The following is a 1,189-nucleotide window of genomic DNA, read 5'->3' as shown; positions in this document are numbered from 1 at the left end:
TTATGTCAGGGCCTCCCCACCCTCCCAGCCAGGAATTCCTTCCCAATATCCCATCTATCCCTGCCCTCTGGCACTGGGAAGCCATTCCCTGTGTCCTGTCCCTCCATCCCTCATCCCAAATCCCTCTCCAGCTCTCCTGGAACCCCTTCAGACCCTGGAAGGGGCTCTGAGGTTTCCCTGGAACTTCCTCTTCTCCAGGTGAACCCCCCTCAGTTCTCCCAACCTGGAGAATCCCAAATCCCAGGATGGTTTGGGTTGTGGGCAGGGACACCTTCCACCTACACCAAGCTGCTCCAAACCCCCTTCCAACCTCAGCTCCTCCAAAATTCCCAAAGTTCACAAAGATATATCTTTAAAAACGTGGGAATTTTCACCAGATATATCTTTAAAAAAGTGGGAATTTTCCACCTGGAACTGGGCTCTTTTGAGTCACACCCAGAGCAGCTCCTGGGGTCAGAAAGGGATTTTTTTTAGAGAGCTTTCCCCAATTTGAGGTTTTATTTAATGGATGGGAATTCTGTGGCCCAAAATATCGTGTGGTTGTGATTTTTCCAGAGTTATTTTAGGCAGGAATATTCTGGAAAACACCCCCAGTGCCCCCTCTGAAATCCAGGCTGATCCCTTGCTGGGAAAGATGGAAGAGATGCCAGAGGTGTGATCCGAGGCAGAAATTGGAATTTAAGGGGCTTTAAACATCAAATAAAAGGCTCCCAAAAAACTCATTTTGTTCCTAATTTGGAAAATCAACCACTTGGCACCGAAGGGGGGGTAAAAAAAAAAAAGGTGATAATTCAAATTACACCCAAATCTCCCACTTAAAAGTTGAATTTCCTCAGGGAAAGGTCCTTTTACCTCTTTAACTGTCCCTGTTATCTCTTCAAGTTTCTTCTTAATCACTTCTGAGGTTTTCACTGTTTCGGATTCGATGGTTTTCTGAGGGGAAAAAAAAACAAAATGAGGACCAAAAACCCCTCAAAAGCAGTTTAGCACAGAACAAAATGCCATTAAAGCTGGAACTGAGGGCAAAAAAATTCCATTTTAGGAGCTCCTCCCTTGAGCCACCAGCTCAGTTTGGTAAAAAAATGTTTAGAGCTCTCAAACCCAACTGTTTAATGTCAAATTTCATGTCAAGTTTAATGGTAAATTTAATGTCACATTTAATGTCAAATTTAATGGTAAATTTAATGTC

General features: G+C 43.7%; 1 protein-coding gene across 1 annotated transcript in view; it reads right to left on the bottom strand.

Annotated features, from left to right (window-relative positions):
• The window catches only part of TIMM44 (translocase of inner mitochondrial membrane 44), a 25,205-nt gene that overhangs the window by 21,235 nt on the left and 2,781 nt on the right, over window positions 1-1,189 (bottom strand). The window contains exon 2 of the mRNA XM_017838758.1: window positions 853-933. Within this exon, the coding sequence (XP_017694247.1) occupies window positions 853-933 (81 nt within the window). The remainder of the gene's footprint in view (window positions 1-852; window positions 934-1,189) is intronic.

Source organism: Lepidothrix coronata, unplaced genomic scaffold, assembly GCF_001604755.1.
Source record: "Lepidothrix coronata isolate B3197 unplaced genomic scaffold, Lepidothrix_coronata-1.0 Scaffold356, whole genome shotgun sequence".
In the NCBI taxonomy this organism is placed as follows: Eukaryota; Metazoa; Chordata; class Aves; order Passeriformes; family Pipridae; genus Lepidothrix; species Lepidothrix coronata.
Note: the sequence above shows the minus strand (reverse complement) of the source record. Positions and strands in the feature narration are given on the sequence as shown.